We start from the raw sequence: 17,945 nt of genomic DNA, 5'->3' as shown, positions 1-17,945 counted from the left end.
CATTTTGTTGCTGCTGTCCAAATTTGAGAATGCTGTAAATAAATAAATAAACAAATAAACAAATAAATAAATAAGCTATTTATTTATCTCTACCAGTGCAGGTTGCGTGATCCAAGTAATTACACTATTTTATCGTATTTTAAATCATTAAATTATATATTATTAAATATTAAATTAAATTTCAAGGATTTATAAAACAAAATTATGGAAAAACATTATCTCTAAGTCTGATTTGCATCCAGCTTTCTCTACTATGCAGCAAAAGAGAAATTACTTTATTTGTGAATTGACTACTTCTAGTTGAGTTTTGACCCAGATGTCTCACTAGAATGGCACTCAGTAGAGCGCATACCTCTGCCAAGGCCCACCAGTCCCCTTTTGTACTCACTCATAGCTACCAGGCACCTAAATACTCCTGATTTTTTCATCAAGATCCATGCATTAGTTCCTGAGAAATTAACAGAAATGTAGAAAAACGCCCTATCTTGCAATGTTGAAGAAAGTGAGTGAATTCCTGTATCTGTCACTTTATCCACACCAAAAGTTAATAGGGGCTATTCTGGGATGAGACTCACCCTTCATCCAAGTTTCGTGGAAATCTGTTCAGTAGTTTATGTGTGATCCTGCCTACAAACCAACCAATAGGTGAAAACACAACCTTTTCCGCAGCCGAATTTAAACTTGCTAATGCTTAATTTTTAGGGTCTTAAAGGTGCAATATGTAAGAATCACATTCATACTCAAGGCAAATACCAGAGTAACTGCTAACTGCTGCAAACTGCAGCGGTTGTAAGCTAGTTAGCTCGATTAGCAGTGGTCCAGACTGGGAGCTCGGACCACCAAGGGAGTGTCAGTGTTTACCCACTAGCGCAGGACTGTTGGACCGGAACAGGCTGTAACTAATTGGTTAGCATGCCAACTTCAGTAGATATCTCTGCAACACAACACGTAGAGGTCATAATGTCAAAACTGTGATTTCTTCACTTTCTGCTGACAAATTTCAACAAAGATTCTGACATAATGCACCTTTAAAATGAAATTAAAAGGATGCAAAATAAACAAAACAGAACAAAATCAAACAACAGAGCTCACAGCATGGCATTTACATGACATTTATTTATTTGCAATATTAGATTTCACACAGTTTTGAATTTACAAGAACAAAACTATCAACATGAAGTGTTTAATTGTGCACAAATAAAATCATTTTCACAAATAAGTTTAAAAAAAAATACAAAGGGGAAGTTTTTATTCAGGCCAGGATGGAACAAAATAGCACTGGCATACTTTGAGGTGTGATCTAATTTAACAAGCAAGCTAGCCAGTCCTATCAATATCAAGCCTTTTCTCAGTCAGGACAGTGTTTGGGTTTCTTTTATAATAAAACTAACAACTCATGTATCAATAATTTTACAGAAAAGCTCAGTGAAATGTGTTTTATTTATGAGACAATGTGGAGTTCATAATGACTGAAGACATAGACTAAAGATAAGGCAAAGTTCACAAAAAGCAGCACATCTTCTCAGTCATCTGACTGTTGAGAAAGTGCTTCAGAGAAATGCTTCCATCAGTCAGTCAGACCAAACATTCTTACTGTCCACATCTCTATGACCGGGTGATCAGAATCTCAAACAGCCTCAACCTTCAGGTGTGACCATGACATTCAAGCTTTTTGCCCAAAAGGTGAAACAAACATTTGCTTAAATGCCTTTTTTTATTTGAAGGTAAAATAAATACGGGAAAAATACATACATATCTAACAAAAACCTAAAATTTGAAAACAATCATATTTTGAAAAGTAAATGAAGGTTTAAAACGACACCGAACCATCAACTCCAGACCTTCTGACTTGTGTCTGCAGAGCTCAACAGGCTGGATCCTCTGAAAGTGGATTGTATTTTTTTGCTGCAAGATGTTAACATGCAGTGAAAACTATAAAAAACACAAACTTTACATTTTAAACAATATTTTTATGTACTGGTTCAATTACAGTGTTTCACACCATGGCATAATAAAGTCAAATATCTGACAGTACAATCTAATGTGTTATTGTGAGGAGGAAAAACTAATTTCATCACCTACAAAAATACACTTTTTATCACTGCAACTTCAGATTGCCTCAGCAACACATCAAAACAATTCAAAGACAAACTATTATTACACTATTATGAAAGTTTTCATAAAATGTGGCCTGTACAATGCACTTTTGTGCATAAAATTCAATTCTATGGCCTTGCTCAGGTTCTTTGTCCCTTACAGGTGACAAGGCAGTGACAAGGATGAAATGTTTTAAGCTCCAACATTCGATCCCCGGACACAAGACGGCTTTTCAGAGGCTAAAACGACAGATGGAGGCCCTTTGAGGAACCTCCAGCAGAGCTAAAATCAGTTTAATAAATTACATTCATCATAAGATAAGAGAATACATCTTAAAAGTGTTCTTCTCTAATGTTAAGCTAGTAAAATATCCAAGTATACTCCTTATATTCCATCCAATAATGTGTAAAACTTTACACAATGAAATTACATGAAGAACCAATTGTGAACAAATGCAATGTCTCTTGGTGGATTGTCTGTGTTAATCACACACAAGCGTACATACACACACATTTTCATGAAACAAAATGTTGATATTTGCCAAACAGGGAACATTGAACTTAGATGAACATTACATATGAGTGGAAAGTGTTTTTAACATCAGTTTTGTTTTCCAATACCCACTCTGTCCGTTTCAAACAAAGATGGGTAACTGTATGATCAGCATCAACCACACACAACTTACGCCTCACTAACAAGCATACCTCCTTAAATTCTACTTTCCAACATAAAGTATTGTACTGTGCATAAAACTAATAATGAAACATTGTCGTACACTATGTAATCATCTTAAGAGAGGAGCAAAATAAACTGTTATACATAGTGCACATATACAGGTTTGAGCATCAGTGGAAATTAATTGAAAAAAATCTAAACAGGTGCACGCAAATTACTAATGCATTGCAAAAGACGACTTTCTAAATGTGACTTAATTAAGGTGAATTATTTTTTTCACACAAAGCCTTTTAAATATGCATGGATATCCTCATCTGCACAATTCTTTAGGCACTTATAACATTCAAATAATACAGTACTGACAACTGACTGCAACATTAAGACTAACAGTTCACACACCGCTCAGCTCAACCCTTTGAGGATTACAGGAACTTTAGTTTGAATATGAGCAGTAGCTAGTACTTCCATACTATTTTACCGAGCTAACTTCCATTCCTGTGGAGGTTCTTCTTAGAGACACGGTTTACAGTATCTTCAAAGTGACCCAGAATCTGTTTGATACAGACATTTCAGTCTGGTCTGGAGTGTTAGGCCAGTCTTGATTTTGATCTTAGATTAGTCTTATTCAAGTTAGACTGTTTCAAAAAAAAAGAAAAGAGAGAAAAAGAAAAGGAATGACTAATTTTAAGCCAAAAACAGTTAGCCACCCAACCCCCTCAGGATTAGTCAAGCCTTGTCCACACATATGCAGATACTTTTCAAAACAAACATTTTTGCCTGAAAAATCGTTTTAGGTCACAAAAATAGGAGATTTTTAAAATGCATTCTAAAGAGCGGATTTTTCAAACTCGTGCCCATTGTCGCTTTGTGTACAGTACGAAGCGTGCGCCTGAAACAACAACAGCAGACTACCATTTTGTTTACGTTTGGTTAGCACTAATAGCACTAATGTATGTTTTCTCTGCTCAGTCTAATTACTCGTCTACAACTTAACTCAGTGTTTATCTACGGTTATGGATCATTTTATATAAATAGAATAAGCTCATGATGCATGATCAAAATGTTCTTTAAGTGTTTGATGTAGACTTTATTGCTAGCCACTGGCCCAGCATGCTTGTTTTTTTTAAAGGGAGAAATATATAAATATCTGTCTAGAAAAATATCTTTATACATGTGTGTGGACAAGGCCTCAGAACCAGATGCTTTTATGGCAGAAATCATTGACCAATGCTGAACAGTGGCACCAAATGACAAAAAAAGAGGAAACATGTCTCTACTACAGCGGTGAGGAATTCATCAGTCGTTTTTGTTTGTTCAGGGAAGCTGTCTTGAGCCTGATTGACATGCCAGCAGAAGTGAGCTGAGCTGCGTCTCATTAAAGCTCCTATTTGTAAGATTAAGTTGATTTTTGAATCTCATTTCCAACTCGTCAAATACTGACGCTTTGGGATTGTAGGTCAGGTCGTCCGCCATCCGTAAGCATCAGTATTTGACGAGTTAGGAATGAGACTCAAAAATCAACTACTTTACAAATAGGAGCTCAGCTCAGCTCTGCTACAGGTCTGTGCTGTGTTGACATTTTATACTACTGGAGATGTTTTTGTATCGTTACACTCATTCTGAATTTTCCTGGTAAAATGGATTTGTAACTGCTGAGCTGTTAAATATGGTTACTTGGTCAGCCACTAGCCCTACTTAAGATAGTCAAGAACCGGACAGCTTTGTGCAACAGATGAATTTAAATGTCTTTCTGAAGTTTGACGGTTAGTTTATCTTTGTAAAACCAGCCCTAGGAGTAAAAACCACCTACAGATACTCCATCAAGTCAAACATAACCGAAGAGAGGAACATTTAACTGCTTTAATCAATGTAACCTCACTGCCTTAAAGAAAAAATAGTCTGTGCAGCAAAGGGATTATACAGTATTTTCTCTCAGCAAACATACTGTATATGCAATGCAAAGGCACACCAGGAGGTGGAGCATTGATCCTGTTCTCTGGGGACGACAGGGTAAACAATGTAGATGGACTGCCCTCAGCACATTTGAAAGAAACTGCCATACATTTTACAATGTGGAATTTTAAGATAAATAAGTGCTTTTTACTAGTTGGTTTCAAACAATGAAATCTGGCACTAGATAAACAATCATTAATGTGAAAAACCTTAGTTTACTTAAAACATTCATAAAGGAAAAAGTAATTTTAACAATCTCCAATACAGGACCCCTTTACACCTGGTATTAACATGTCCACACACTGAAAACTGATTTCAGATTAGATCTGTCTTCTCTTTCTCTTGTAATATTTACATAGTTGAAAACATTTCTGTATGTTTCCATATCAGTTTAGTATGAAGGTGTTACATGGTATCTGCACTGCACATGTGTTTTCTGGTTAAATATGTTCAGAACAGCTCATTTTTATTCATGAGGCTCCTTTATGTGAACTGGAGACATACTGCATTTCAGCTCATTAAGAGGCTAAACACACCTCTCACCTTGTCAGAACTGCTTCAGGAAATAGAAACCAGGATATTATGCACATAACTGAGGATGCATGTTAATGCAGGTGCAAAGGCGCGTACACACAATAATCTTCTGTGACACCTGCCTAACGCAGTATAATCCCAGTAATTGAGCTATGTAATTTCTTATGTGAGATCAAAGTAACATCATCAGTGATGTTATCAGCATGCAGCTTGTTGTAGGTTGTGTGTGGTGTTAACAGAGTATTTACAGAGCAGTTGTTTGGGGTCTTTAACAGCAGCAACACGGCACTGACTTCTGCTCCTGGTGGTTACTTGAGGATGATCTGTGTCAGGGACAAAAGACAGTCGCTTAGTTTTTTGAATAGAACGAAAATGTAGTCGTTCCAAATGTGTTTTTGTTACATGACAAATGTTAAGTGCGCATCAAGAATTATGAAATGAAATGAATACCTTAACCCCTTAAACTTACAACAATAATGGTCTTAATTTCCCCTTAACTAAAACACCTTTCACAATTTATGAGTTTTTCATGGCTGCACCATTACATCAAATTGAAATATTGTATAATTGTATTTTTCATAATTGTATACACTTTTTCCTCATAATTAAAGCCTGACGATCCATGGTGGATATTAAGAAAGACAGATTAAATTTAAACCTTTCTTTAAACCTTCAGTTTACTCTAAATCTAGATTAAATTGAATTCTGTTGCACTAAAATGCTAACAAAGCTCAGCTGATTTGGTAAAATGCACGTTTCATTTCTTACGAATCTTTCACAATAAAAGTCTGTCGTTTTGTTATTTAAAGGCTTTTATTATGAAGCATCACAATCAGAGCTAATCTCAGATTAAATTGATCCTTGTTGGTGCAAAGCAGCCTAATAATCTAATCATAATAATCTTTCTTTATACGCATATAACACTTCACATATGGAACAAATATTTGATCTAAAATGATCAAAAAATATAATATTTCAACAAATATTTTACTATGACTCCTCTAAAATCTCCACACATTAAAAAAAACCTTCAAATGGTTTAGTCTGGGCAGCGGCGATTATACCAAAATACAAATAATACAAATCTCAGAGATATACACACACCCACACAGCTCTACATCGCCACAGATTAGAAAGTGTCAAATACAAAACTGAAACTCTGATCAGGACAGTGTGTAAAATGAATGGCAAATATTAACTAATTAATAGAGGCAGTATGACCAGTACCTAAGCCACTACTGTATTTCGAGTATTCACTACTCCTTTCAGAGAACATTTTGAACAGCATATTGAGTAATGAAACAGAAGCTGACAACGAATGAAGCAAAAACATGCAGTAAACAATATATGCAACGCAAATATTTCCAGATGGAAGACCTCTGAGTAAGGTGGGGGGTGAGATGCAGCCTAGTCCTACTGGATACATGAAGCTTAATGAGAGGCAATGCAAGCAGGGCAACACTACGCAGATGCTGAAGCAACTCCCCTGATTTAAAGATGAAGCACTTATTCAGAGCTCAAGGATTTATGACAGAAAGCTTTAAAAAGGAGCAAACCTGATTGGCTGGTGCTGTTGCTGCGTAGGGGACACTTGTGGCGGGAGAAGTGGCTGCAGAGACAGTAGCAGGCGTAGCACTGTACATCATGGGGACTTTTCAGGAAGGGAACCATGAAAGCAATGAAAAGGGAGGTGGAGCGTTATGGTAACCATAGCAATGGTTTTTTTTTTCTCTCTCTCTCTTGCCAGGCAAATATAAAATGACATTAGCAGAAAGCCATCATTGAGTTAGACCAGCAGATGGCATGTGATCACACAGCAAAGCGAGACAGCAGGGGAGAACATAAAAGCAGGGCTGATAAGAGATAAAATTAGGAAATCTGTCCAGGATATGTCATCCCAAAAGAGACGGCATGTACAGCAATGCCACCAAACATGATCAAAGTAGTTTTATTAAAAGATATTTGTGGAGATTTAGAGACCTAAAACATTAAAGTGAATTTAAGAGATTCTGATCAAATTTCCTTATTGCAGGGCAATTCTACAAAGAAAATCCACCAAAATTCTTACGTTTTTAAATCATGTTTGACTACCTGAAGTGATGTTCAACAAAGGAGTATTAATAATATATTATATATATATTAATATATTATATATCACAAGACTTGGCATTAATAAAAACACACACACAAATATGCAACACAAACACATTTGCAGAAGAGAAACAGTAAAATTCCTAGAAAGAAACCAGATTAATGAAACCTTTACCAGTGTTCTCCGCTGATTATGAGGCATAGTTTATAGAAAAACGAGAAAGGGACCTACCAATGCTGTTAGCAGGAGACATGCAAAAGACAGAACCTGTGAGAGAAAAGTAATGCATAAATTTACATGTTCAAGGCAAATAGACTAAACACCAAGTTTTAGTTAAGAAAGTTTCATTTAACCACTCTAGTCTCTGTGTCCTGGTATTGTGCATGCTGGCATATTGTCTCACTGTCACGATTTACTTGGACACTTGAAGACAACAGAGCCACTGTGAATGTCATTACGTAATAATGCCTGCGCTTTTCCTACTATGACAAGTCAACATTTCTGTTGAGGCCTAAAGCAGGGCCTTGTAATTAGAGCTGCAACGATGATGACATTATGTTTTAGAAATGTTGTTGTCTTCTGAAATGTGGTTGTGTTTTCCGAAATGTTTTGTGAAATGTTGTCATATTCTGTGAAATGTTTTGTTTTGTGAAATGTTGTGTTTTCTGAAAAGTAGCTGTGGTTTGACACTCGGGGCCACCATGCTTGAGTCATTTTTCAAACAAAAATGTCTTAACAATACATCCACCCTGAGAAAAACAATTGAAGACGGACATGACATATTAAAACGGAAAAGTGGATAAAATGAGGCTCACCTGCAGGATAAAATGCAGCAGTGGACTGCTGCAGCTGTGTGTTGGCCAGAGCCTGTTGGTAGTGCAAAAAACTGGGGCTGAGGAGAGAGCTGGCCCAGCTGCTCTTCTCAAGTGCTTGTCTCTTTGGTAGGGGCTGTAGGACACTGTGGGGAAAGCCCTGAAAAGTAACAAAAGGAGACATGACACACCAAAACTTCCCAAATATCCATTCTCTCTATTCAGCTATGCACACTTAATATTTAGTATTCATAAAAAAATGTGATAAAAACAGCAAACACGGCTACACGATAAAGGTGACATATCACATTGTGGAAAAATCAAGCATGGTTTTAGAGTACAAAAATGCATGGAATAATAATATTTATCAAAATAAGCACTTAAAGATACTGACGGTGACTATGTACACAAGACTTGAGGAAGCTTTAAACCACAATGACAGAAATTAAAAGTTATCACAGTACAATTAATAGCTACAACCAAAGCAAAAGGTGAAAATACCAGGTCTACAGTTGCCTCGAGGGATCGCTTCATTGCTTTGGCAGTCGACTGAGTCTTTTAATAGCAGGCAGCGAGCACATGATGGCAGTGGGCCAATGGGATTCAAGCGTATTAACATACAGGTAACAGCAAGCAGAGGTGCGTCATGGGGGGACAGCATTGTGGATAGGTGAGAGGGGGAAAACAAAACAAAATAATCTGAATGTAGTATACCACATACAACACAATATGCATGCACAGTAACCAAAAGAACTGATTAAAGGACACGCTGACTAAAGATTCCTTAATTAGTAGGTCAACATGTTTAGTTAATCAATAGCTTTGGCAACACAGATTTACAATCTTGTATACTATTTACATTGTAAATTGATCACTATTATAACAATACTTGATCAGCATTTGTTAACTGTAATCAAAACACTACCACTACCATGATGCGACCAGTGCAACTACAGTATGCACACTATATCATTTTGGTATACATACATTGATTTTACAGCTTTAAGGAAGGGATAACAATGAAATGCACATCAAGCATTGCAAATTTGTATTGTTAAATGAAAGATGAGAGCTAGCCAAAGGCAACATCACAAAGAAACAGCTGAAATAACCATGTATCTGATATCATGAAGCACAGAATGTGGAGCTCCATTTACTACATTCACCCTGAGGCTTTTGGTGGGATGGAAGAGGCCTCCTCTTTTCATTGTATACAACTAAACATATTTGCTTATGCGGTATTACGACCTAAATATCACACGGTGGAAATAAAATGTAAATCTAAATAACCATTTAAGTCATTATTTTGTGTTATTTAGTTTAGTAACATAAAAGTAACTTGGTATTTACTTTATATGTTATTTTAACACCTAAGCTCCTGATTAAAACAGTTTTCTAATGGAAAAACAACCTACATATTTAATATATTAGGCCTATTAATGATTAACTGATAATTGATTGTTAAGGCAGCTGACTATAAATCAGTCAATCAAAAGAAAATACTTAAAATTTGCATCCCTAAAACTGAAACCAAACCAAGAAGCGTTTCTAGATGAGGGAATTGGCAGAAATTCAGGAGGGAAATGTGAAATTCATCTTGAGTACAGAGTACTTTTACTCACACTGTATTTCACAACTGTACACTGTCAAACTGTTTCACAAGCCATTTCTCGGTTAACTGTAATATGGTAATATACAGTATTTGTTTATGAAGTGTCCTGTTTAAAGGCACAAGCTTGGAATGTAAGGTCAGGACCTGCATGCTATCACTCTTAATTTGATTGGCATGATTGGCGTGTAGAACAACTACCATAAATCTAATCTCATCTCATCCTTCTTTGTAATGTTTTCTGATATTGTAAAAGGTCTGTTTACATCCATGGTGTTTGTAAACACAGGGTTAAAACAGGCATATGTTCTTCATTATCAGAAGAGAAACAGGCAAAGGGCAGATTTTCCATTTGTGAGGCAAAGACACTGCATGAGGGGAAAGGGACAGATGCATGCTGCTATTCTAACAAATGACAGGAAATTAGTTATTTTACTTTGGCCTGCTGATTTTTTGTGTCAGAAAATGTCATAACATTGTGAATAAACCTCCACAAATCCACTCAGAAATAATTGACAAAAGACTCCAGAACTTCCCTGGAAATCATCACATTTTTGTGTTTTCTTTAGTATCTATGTAACAAAGTGATGTAGCCATTGTTATTGGCATACTTTTAATACTACCAATTTACTAACTTGCAGTTTTAGATGAGGGTGGAAAAGGAGTTTAACAATGAATCTAACTGCTGATTTTCTGCTTTGTTAATCACTTCAGATCAGTTTTATAATATGCCGCTGAGTTAAATATGCCATCACAAATAATAGTAAACAAATCTATAGTATAGTGCTCCACATTCAGTGATGTCATGGCAAACACTATTACACAGAAGAAACGCCATATTATTGGCGGTAGTATAGAAGGATAAGGCTCTGTCTTACCACTGCTGCGGCCTGGGCTGCCACGGCTGTCTGACTGACTTGCTGTTGACTGGTTTTGATTTTGGCCTGCAAATGCGCAGGCGGGTGAAAATACTTGCACTTCTCCCTGGAGCAGCGGCTCTTGATGTAGTCCATGCACACAGTGACAGTGTTATCAGTGGTGTCAATCATTGGACTGTCACTCGGATGAGCAAACCGGCAATCTGTCTCCCCTCTTGCACAGGTTCCACGCTGAAACTCGCGGCACACCTGAGAGGAGCGGTTATAAAGAGAGTGAGAGGAATTCAGCTTTTAGTATGCAGCCAAATTATGTCAACTCACATAAGTATTTTTTTCTATGAAAAATGACTCCTTGTGGTGCATGAATACCTCTAGTTTGTCTGTACGCTGCAGCTTCTGTGAGGGGGAAGAGGAACAAGAAGAAGAGGAGGAGCTCTGGACTGTGATAGGTGGGCTCCCAGGAACAAGAACCGGGGTGCTGGGGAGGTTGTCTGTGGGGACGAGGCTCACTCCATGGCTCATCGGTGACATGTATGAACCATAACAAAGACCAGTATTTGTGCCAAGACCCTGTATAACAGAAAATGTTATAAAGCAAGACATTAGACAGTATACTACAAGTGAGCCAAGCCGAACAACACAAAAAAAAAGTTCAGAGGACCTTACCACAGGCTGCAGGCTGGGTCCTGGGATCATGAGCTGCATCTGTTGGGCCAGCACAGCTGCTGCTGTCTTCTGCTGGATGAGATTGTTGCGTCCGTTTATCTCTAACTGGGTTTTTAAGTGTGAAGGTGGATGAAGATACTTGCAGTTTTCTCTTGAGCATCGGCCCTGTATTCAGAGAAAATAGAAAAGGCATAAAGAACACTTCAGATGTATATGTCCTTCGAAACTGGGGAGTAGACCTTTTTATTTTCAGACATAGTGGATTTCATTTTTGCTTTAAAATGAGATCCTCCAGCATGACAGTCAGACATGTAACACAACTGTCCATCAGCTCGATCTACACAACTGTGGGCTACTTTTTACAGGGGATGGGAATCCCAATTCCAGCTTAGAACTGGTTGCAAACTGTCGGTTCCAATAGAATCGAATGCCTCCAGGCTCATCAATTACGTTAATCGCTGCTGACATGTTTTTCTGATGCTTGTGCATTTAAAAAACAATGATGTCAAACTCATGTGTAGTCCGACTGGTATGGGATTTTTGAGATCAATACAAATATTGATTGAAGAAGGGAAAAATCCAATGTGGCAGCCGATACACTGAACGTTTGAGCTGATTTAAAAAGGACCTTTTCTATGTGGGTTGGAATGAGCAGAATTGATAACGGCATTGGTATCAATAAAACCAATACCCATCACTACTTTTTATCTTGCTCACATAAAGGAAACACCATTTCCCACTTTACATTTGAACATTAACTTTGGGTGCAGATGTGCTGCAGAATAATCCAATATAAATGTATAATAAACAGGTGTGTAGGTATCAATATCTAGATGAAGACCAGTCAGATATCAACTCACAGAGCTCTCTATATGACTTTACAGTAGATATCATGGGAGAAGAAAAGGCTGACTGGTTATGTACTATAAGACATCCCTGAGCTTGCCAGCTGTGGGAATTTGTAGGGGGATTTGCTTTACATTTCATCAGTCTGGTTATTAAGCTTGAGTATTACCATCTCCATTTAGACTTTAAAATGAGCCTACTAACACACTTTCTGTCAATCAAGCATCTATAGCCTAATGAAAGGCTAGAATCCTCTGCCCTTCACATTCAAATCCTCCAATCAAGTTAACTAATATCACCTCATTTGCATTTCTCCCAAGAGATTTATATTAATTATTTTCTAGTTAAATAATCATGTAGATTTAACTCATCAGTATTTCATTAGTCTGTATATAGCTCAGTGCCAGTACAATGTAATCACCATCTTGAATGTTTTATTTCTATACAACTTTTTGTACAACTTTATAGTTTACAGTTGCTTGAAAGTATAAAATGAAAGAAAGTATGTCATTGACTGTCCCATTTTTTCCCAAGAGATAAAGGTCACATAGAAGATATGTTATATATCTCATTGAAAGAAATCTCAAAAGCAACCCAGCAACTGGTGAAGTTAGTTGCTGATCTGTATGAAAGAGTTGAATAAATTTAGTAAATGGGTTATAAATGGGTTCTCTGCTGTCTGAGAACATCTTCTAACATAAAATAGCTGTGAGAGCTATTCACAGGAAACAGTTGAATTTTAAAGTTGTGTATCAACAAGACTCTCACTGCTTTAATGGAAGTCATGAGATACTAGTTACAGTACTAAAGCATGTGCACATTCTTCAGTGTAATAATGTTAACTTTGTTAAGAGTAATTGATGAACGGGTAGCGAACTTTGACAGCAGTTGTTTTGATCGTTTACTTCCTGGTCACAAGCCTAAAATTAACTAATCACATGGCAACAATGTCAGCAGTGGGTGAGACAAAAGAGCTAAGTAAGAAGAAAACAACATTTTTTGGGAAATTAAATAAAGGCTTATGGTTAGTAACGGCTGACATTATAACAGTAGCCATGTTGGTAACAGATATTTAATAACTCCTTGGACAAAAGGCTTTTCATTAAGAAGAGTTGTGACATCATCACATGAGTGCAATAAATACAGATTTGCTAGATGACCTCTTATTTCCACCCTCACCAGGCTATATTAATTTTTTTCCAGGACCAAACAATAATGAAATTAATAACAACAATTAATGAATAACTTTTTGTATATTGTCCATATATTGAATTTAGATAATTAAATTTGTACTTTTATCCTTTGGCAATAATTTATTTATTTTACTTTCAAGCCAATAAAGGCTCTGCCCACTCAATTTTAATATTATGTTTTTGTTTAAAACCATCTCATGCGCAGCATGAACTGTGGTTATCACTCTGATCTGTTTATGAGTAAGATTAAATTCCAGATCAGTGCAGTGCATGGTCCCACCTATATTTATACTGTGGATGTTCAAACTCTAAATGTCTCTAGTAAAAGTATTGTGGTTACCAATTTCAAACAATCCAAGAAATGTTAACATTTGTTGTTGGGAGGGTGATGTTAGCTCATTACTTCTCCATTATGATGTAATTAACAATATTCATGATTGATCAATAGACGCTCCTTTCAGATAAAGGAAAAAGGTAGCTACTCTGTGTGAAAGCTCATGGCCTTGACCACCGGGGCACAGAGAAGACCCTCTGTCCACACAAGCTGTGTATAAACTGCCTACAGTCAAGAGATAAGACGATGACTCAACATGAGAATAATCCTAGGGGCAGAGCTGTATTGTGGGGTGATGGTGAATGTGTGAGAGTGGATTAAGGCAGCCCAGCTCTCATTCAGGGCAACTGAGCGAACAGGAGAATAAACTGGCTGTAATCCAACTGGCTGCCAACGGAGGTTTTATAGTCTACTTTAGATAAGTGATGAGAATAACATCTGACAGGTATTTTACTCTATTTTTTTAGAATTTCATTTTGAGATTGCAGTTTTGCTCTGTAGTTTGACTTATTTCTGCATGAACCCAGAAGTTGGGGCAGCTTCAGGGTTTCCGATACATATATTTATTTGTACAGCCCTCTTTCTCTCTCTCTCTCTCTCTCTCTCTCTCACGTAGACATAATATAGTGTTTCCCACATGGAGAATTAACTTGGCTGCCAAATTGTCTTAACACCACTAAAGTATATTTGGGGACCCATTTTAGCCATTTTAACCCCAAGACCAGAGGTGGAAAGGGAACTGGCAGGAAAGGCAAGGTGAGCAGATTGAAGTAGCAGAGACTAAATAAGGTGGAGAATTAAGTATGCTAAATAAGAAATAACCCACTAGACAGAATAAAGTATTCTTTCAAACATTTTCAATGGACAACGAACACCCCCGCATCTCATTTCATGTGCTTTTTAAAGTTTCCTACTTCTATATACAAGGTAAAAGTTTTTAAACATTCAGTAAGTGGTCATTAAGGTGTCACAGATGATACAGTGTGTGCAATATTTCTTACCTTCAGTGAGTCAAAGCAGGCAATAACTCTCCCATTTTCAACTTGGCAGCTCTTCGGTGGATGAGCAAATTTGCATTCCTCATCACTACGTGAACAGTTTCCTCGCTGAAACTGTCGACAGACTTCCAGAGTTAGCCATTTTGTGTCTCTTACTGAAGAAATGTTCAACGCCATGTCCAAAGGCTATAATCATAAATGTGATTTTTTTAAAAAGTTAATCTTATTGTCTCGTGCCTCATACACCAAAAGCTGTGAGTTGGCTCTATGTATAAAGTCCTCTTTTACAACAACCTTGAGATTCCTCCATGAGCTGGAGCAGAAAGATCAGATGGCTGGTCAGTCACTGAGAAATCACACATCAAAAAAGAAACAACCACAGATGGAGGTTTTTTTTTCTGTGAAACATTCACATGAATATTCCTCAAATGATGGTGCCCACAAAAAAGCGAGGGGATTTTAATGCAGACTTGACTTTAGTCAGTCTTCTCTGTCCTCTTATATTATGGCTCTATTTTAGCGTTTGTTAAAATGCTGATGTTGTGCAAACTGGTGGCAAAGGGATTGCAGCTGAGGTATCCAGTGCTGGAGCTTGAGTCTGGCCTTATATAAAGCAAAAGCCAGCAATGTCCTCAGACCAACTTCAAGCCAGGATGTCTTCTAAAAGGCACTTTCTGTTTGTGATCTGAAAGACAAAAAAACAAAACAAAAAAAACATGTATATTACTAAAACTGTGTCCAAATAAATAACATCATAATTATGGCATCATTAGTCTACAGTTGGCACATTTAGAGCGACCATAAATTATTTGTGAACACTCACGGCATCTCATGTAATTTCATCTATTCTCTGGAGACTGCTCATTCTCTAGAGTCATCTGTTCTTTCGCAGTTTAAAGCAGAAAGCAGATTAGGTCAAACAATAACAAATGTGTAATTAGTCAAGTTATATTTAGTCATACCAGACTCTCAAGAGACTAATCGTTTAGTCATTTTTTAAGGTCTCAGCTTCTCAAATATGAGCATTTGCTGCTCTGGTCTCTTTTAAACTGAAAGTCTTTGGTTGCACTGTTGCTCGCACAAAACAAGCGAAGACATCGCCATGGATGCCGAGACATTGTAGTGGACATTTTTAACTTCTTTCTGACATTTTGTCCACTAAACAAGTTATCAGTCAATCAGGAAAATAACTGAATTAATCAACAATGAAAATAGTCATTAGTTTCAGCTCTAAACTGAAGACTTGACAAGCAAAACACCACCGGCAAACTGAATACATTTTAGAGAAGTCAGAGTTTGTCGACCAAAGCAGAATTTAACTTGATGAACAAGCTACCAAATGACTCTCAGTAGAGCACATACCTCAGCCAAGACCAGAGTTCTTTTTCAGTCAATCAAACCTAATTCAATACCAAACTCAACAGCCCTGTATCACTCTAAATTTTAACCCCCCCATAACTACTTAATCAAGGTTTTGTTCACCAGATCTAAGATCTGCATCAGATTGTACTCAGTCATAGATACTAGCCAGTAGACAAACCAACTGACCAACCAACAGACGGACATTGGTGAAAACATAACCTCCTTTGTGGATGTAATTATGATAGTAAACCAATTACCTCCTCTATCAAGCCTGAATTAACAGCTGTCATCAAGTCACGAACTATACTAACTCCTCAAAGGACTTAAATGGATCAGTAGTGCAATGATCATACAGCTTGGACAACTCATGCATTTCTAATTAAAGAAACCCTAAACATGCAGAAGCATAGTCAGTTTAACTCAACCAGATATTTTGTCCTAGTTTGTGGGCAAATGCATCCACCGAAAATTAAAATCCAGTGCTCTGACTAGATCACTTTTTATGTACCCCTAAGCATGTTGATCTCCCTCAGTCCATCTGTCTTTTTCTCAGCCCTGTGTCTGACACACGTCTCCAGATGAGTACCTAGATGTTTTTCCAGCCTTATGTGGCTAATGGTAGCTCGTTAGCAGAGGATACAGATTCTCATTATTTCCACTGACCATTCTAAATTTCACATGTGCAGTATCATGTGTGCACACTTCACAACTGATTTATCTACGCCATGCTTCCTCAAGAGATGTGAAAGTATGTTACAGACACAGACAAACAGCTGTTGTGCTAGTCTGGGATGTGTAGCTTGGTGGTGTCATGGTAATAAATCAATTAATAACAGAACATGATCATTTCTTAAGTTGAAATCCATTGAACCATAAGATGCATGTTATGCTAATGATGCATTTGTAGCACATTATGTTGATCAGTATCCACCACTGCATTAAAAACTGCATTTCATATGACTTTATATGACAAACTGTACTGAAATAAATGCTGTGCTTTCTCTCTATATCTAGTATGACCTATTTTCCATTACACTGTTAGTTTCAATTTGCAAAGTGATTACTGAAGAGCACTTAGAGCCAATTTCAGATATTGAGATATTGGCCCACCATAGCATATACATAATAAAAGAAAAGGCAGGACAAGTCTTAAATACACATCATGCTGGAAGTCAAGGACAGGACAGGAAAGTCAGACCAGCACATTAAGTGGTAAAACACACACAGGAAGTCGCTGAGCAGGCAGAAAAGGTGGTTAACTCTTGACCTGAATAAATCTGTAGGAGAGTCGAAAAGTAACATGATCTACGAATAAACAAAGACTCAACAGTCACAGATTCAGAATGAACTCTCCTGATGTTAGCCCTGATCTTCTACTGTAACAACCGTTCGGCAATACAGCATGCTATCCCACAGCATACTGCAGCAAATTCCTTTGGACGCAAGTCAGGAAACGGAGCAAAACCTACCTCTCTCACTTCATGCCGCACTAAAGAACTTCAGTCCCCGACCAGGAATCTAGGTTAGAGATACAACTTTTGAGCAGCTAACTTGTTGAAATATTGACCATAAAAACAGCTTTTAGCCCCAACTCTGTCCCACAGATTCAGAGAAAAGATTTTCTTTCCCCAACAGTAAAAACAGACAGTCTGTCCAACTCTGGCTGAAACATTTCCAGCCACCCCCTTCCTGCCTGACTGCCAGCCTCTGGGAAGACCCTCCCAGTCAGAAATTGGCCAATAGAAAAGCAGATGCTGATGCACTGGGTGAGCTGGCTGTAAAGCCCGGAGCACGACACTATGTGCAGTTGACCCTTTATCTATGAATACAATGTGACTAAATTCAACACTTGATCTTGCCTCCAGAATGTATTACTGCATGATGAGCAAGTACAGA

The 17,945-nt window shown here is 37.4% G+C and overlaps 1 protein-coding gene across 2 annotated transcripts; it reads right to left on the bottom strand.

Annotated features, from left to right (window-relative positions):
• Positions 1–1,096: 1,096 nt before the first annotated feature.
• Positions 1,097–17,705, bottom strand: LOC141002107 (muscleblind-like protein 2a). 2 transcript variants are annotated; one of them, XM_073473284.1, is made up of 9 exons: positions 17,519–17,705; positions 14,691–15,372; positions 11,317–11,481; positions 11,020–11,220; positions 10,651–10,899; positions 8,665–8,718; positions 8,167–8,323; positions 7,583–7,618; positions 1,097–5,582 (listed from the first exon to the last, which is right to left on the bottom strand). In XM_073473284.1, the coding sequence occupies exons 2-9, from the start codon at positions 14,862–14,864 to the stop codon at positions 5,458–5,460; spliced, it is 1,161 nt and encodes a 386-aa protein (XP_073329385.1). In that variant the 5' UTR covers positions 14,865–15,372; positions 17,519–17,705; the 3' UTR covers positions 1,097–5,457. The 2 variants fall into 2 exon arrangements, with proteins under 2 accessions (XP_073329385.1, XP_073329384.1); XM_073473283.1 differs by adding an exon at positions 6,816–6,910 and having other exon boundaries at positions 5,494–5,582; positions 11,020–11,481.
• Between the last annotated feature and the right edge of the window lie 240 nt (positions 17,706–17,945).

This window comes from Pagrus major, chromosome 9 (genome assembly GCF_040436345.1).
Source record: "Pagrus major chromosome 9, Pma_NU_1.0".
Lineage (NCBI taxonomy): Eukaryota > Metazoa > Chordata > Actinopteri > Spariformes > Sparidae > Pagrus > Pagrus major.
This window is presented reverse-complemented; position numbering and strand designations above follow the sequence as displayed.

Excerpts from the sequence above, each read along its gene's own strand:
- LOC141002107 (XM_073473283.1), bottom strand. The coding sequence starts at position 14,864 with ATGGCGTTGAACATTTCTTCAGTAAGAGACACAAAATGGCTAACTCTG. Across the intron at positions 11,482-14,690 it reads CCTGCTTTGACTCACTGAAG|GGCCGATGCTCAAGAGAAAA; the intron begins GTAAGAAATATT and ends CTCTGAATACAG. Across the intron at positions 8,719-10,650 it reads CAGCCCAGGCCGCAGCAGTG|ACTCAGTCGACTGCCAAAGC; the intron begins GTAAGACAGAGC and ends TGCTATTAAAAG.